This window comes from Ipomoea triloba, chromosome 6, assembly GCF_003576645.1.
Source record: "Ipomoea triloba cultivar NCNSP0323 chromosome 6, ASM357664v1".
Classification (NCBI taxonomy): Eukaryota; Viridiplantae; Streptophyta; class Magnoliopsida; order Solanales; family Convolvulaceae; genus Ipomoea; species Ipomoea triloba.
This window is the reverse complement of record NC_044921.1, coordinates 25021988-25024306: the sequence shown is the minus strand read 5'-3', so window position 1 is coordinate 25024306 and position 2319 is coordinate 25021988. Positions and strand designations below refer to the sequence as shown.

The 2319-nt window shown below is 40.1% G+C and overlaps 1 protein-coding gene across 1 annotated transcript; it reads right to left on the bottom strand.

The window, feature by feature from the left end:
• Positions 1–370: 370 nt before the first annotated feature.
• Positions 371–1985, bottom strand: LOC116022128 (UDP-glycosyltransferase 91C1). Its single transcript, XM_031262703.1, has one exon. It carries the CDS (start codon positions 1892–1894, stop codon positions 488–490), a length of 1407 nt encoding a protein of 468 aa, XP_031118563.1. The 5' UTR covers positions 1895–1985; the 3' UTR covers positions 371–487.
• Between the last annotated feature and the right edge of the window lie 334 nt (positions 1986–2319).

Genomic DNA, 2319 nt, shown 5'->3' with positions numbered 1-2319 from the left:
TAATGTGCTCTTCTCACTTTACAAGACTTAACACCATCTCAAAATGGATACATTTTTCATTTTTTTTTAACAAATTATATTGTGACTTATGATCCATACCATATTAACCAATATAGTTTGCGTGCGGTTCAGCACCTCGTCCCTTAAGCATAAAGTTGAAGTTCAATCATTTTCGATCTTTATTTATGTGAATGGAGCAGATTATTTAGCTGGACGGGGGATTAGTCTTCTGGCTATAAAAAAAAAAATGATCCATACCATATTAGAAGGTGAACTATTGATAAGTATTCATTATAATATATTAAGTAGTCATTTTTAATATATTAAAAGTTCATTATACAACAAATTTAACATGTACATTAAAAAAAAATTAAAAAATATATATTTAATATATTAAAAATGAACTTAAAACCAAACATATATATCTTGTTCACTTGTAATGTGGATAATCATATTGCCCTGAATATTAGTACAGGACCATCCTTTTTCATTCTGAACCCATAAATTTTGTCTTGTTCTTTCTCAAATAACTAACAAAACTGTCCATGCAACTTCCATTTCTATCTCCATCGCCGAATAATTCTTTCATTCTCCTCGCATTAGCTCGTAGTGACTCGCCCGCTTCACTCAGTACTGCCAACTCGACTGACTCGGCTACTGAGTCGCTCGTGAACGATCCATCTCGTTCATCTCTGGGTATTTCTACTCCCACTTTCTTTCCCGCTAACAGCCTTGCATTCAATCCTTGGTCATTCATCACCGGGAACATAATCAAAACGCGCCCGCAGCATAATCCTTCTATGACTGAGTTCCATCCGCAGTGAGTCAAGAAACCCGCAATTGCGGGATGACTCAGTATCTTAGCCTGCGGGACCCACTCAGTGGATACCACCCCGCGGTTTCTAACTCGGTCTGTGAACCCAGTAGGGAGCATCTCTGAGTAGCCTCGAGTTGACCCGGGCGGGTTTCTCAGTACCCAGAAGAACGGCAACCCGCATTTCTCTAGCCCGGTAGCCAACTCGCGGAGTTCTGTTTGACTCAGAGTCACCTCGGTCCCCAGCGCGACGTAAATAACCGAGTTGACTCGCTGCTCATCTAGCCATTCCTTGATCTTAATCCACGCCTGATCCCCACCGTCCATTTCCGGCGGCAAAACGCCGATGGATATCACCGGTTTATTATAAAGCTTACAAACCAGATCGAACCACTCCGGTTCAAACTCGACGCACGTTCTAAACAACACGATATCACTCTCATCTACCGCTAAACCGAACCGGACCTCGTCCGGCGTACCGGACTCGTTCCCGACGGCACCGTCGGAATACTTCATAATTTCATGCGGGCGGTAAACGACGTCGGATTGAAAAGGAACCCAATTTGGAGCAACCGTGACAGCCTCGGGATTAAATTCTCTTCCACCACTGAGTATCACAGATGGAGGGCCAATAAACGCCATAGTTGCAGCAGTAAAGAGACTCAAGTACGCAGATGAGATCTTCAGTTGAGTTGCAATTCTGGGGAGCCAATGAGAGGCATAATCATAGATGATCCAATCTGGGAATGGGTTTGAATTTTGAAGAAATTTGGTTAAAGGAGACTCGAGATTGTCAAAGGCTATCTTCAAGAACTGAGCTTTGTGGTGTGGAATGTCCATGGAAGACTCAGCATGGTGTGGCAAGTTTTCAACTTTAGGAAGGGGGAGGCTAACTAAATGTATGAAGGGGGCTAGGTGAGATGGTGTTGTTGGCAATCTTTCAAGGTTTCTTGGAGTGGATATGAAGGAGACTTTATGGCCTCTTTGAGCTAAGCATTTTGATAGATGGTGGAAGGGTATGAGATGGCCAATGGCTAGCCATGGGAACATAACTATATGCAGAGGCTTTTCAGTACCCATGAAGATGAAGCGGGATTAGTGAAATGCAGAGTTTACTAATTATTGGATTTGGGACTAATATATGATATGATCTATATACTCTAGTGCTATATAAGAATGAGACTAGTATGGTATGCTTTTTATTGGTTAGAGCACAAAGTCTTGTTCCATTTTGATGGCTTCAATTGTCAAGTTGGCCTGACAAGGCTATAGTTATAAATATAATAATATAATAATATAATAATATAATAATAACTATAATAAAGATTATCCGTTTGTCAGACTCTGCAGCAGGCGGCAATTCCTTGGAGAGATCCTATATAATATTTACTTATTTATTAGTCAACATAATATTTTATAGAGTTAATTCTGAATTTAGCCCTATCATTCATTATCAATTTTAGTCATTGAATATTAAATTATTTTCAATTGTAATCCACTATTAG

Bases quoted from the DNA above. Each gene is read 5' to 3' on its own strand.
- LOC116022128 (XM_031262703.1), bottom strand. From the start codon at position 1,894: ATGGGTACTGAAAAGCCTCTGCATATAGTTATGTTCCCATGGCTAGCC.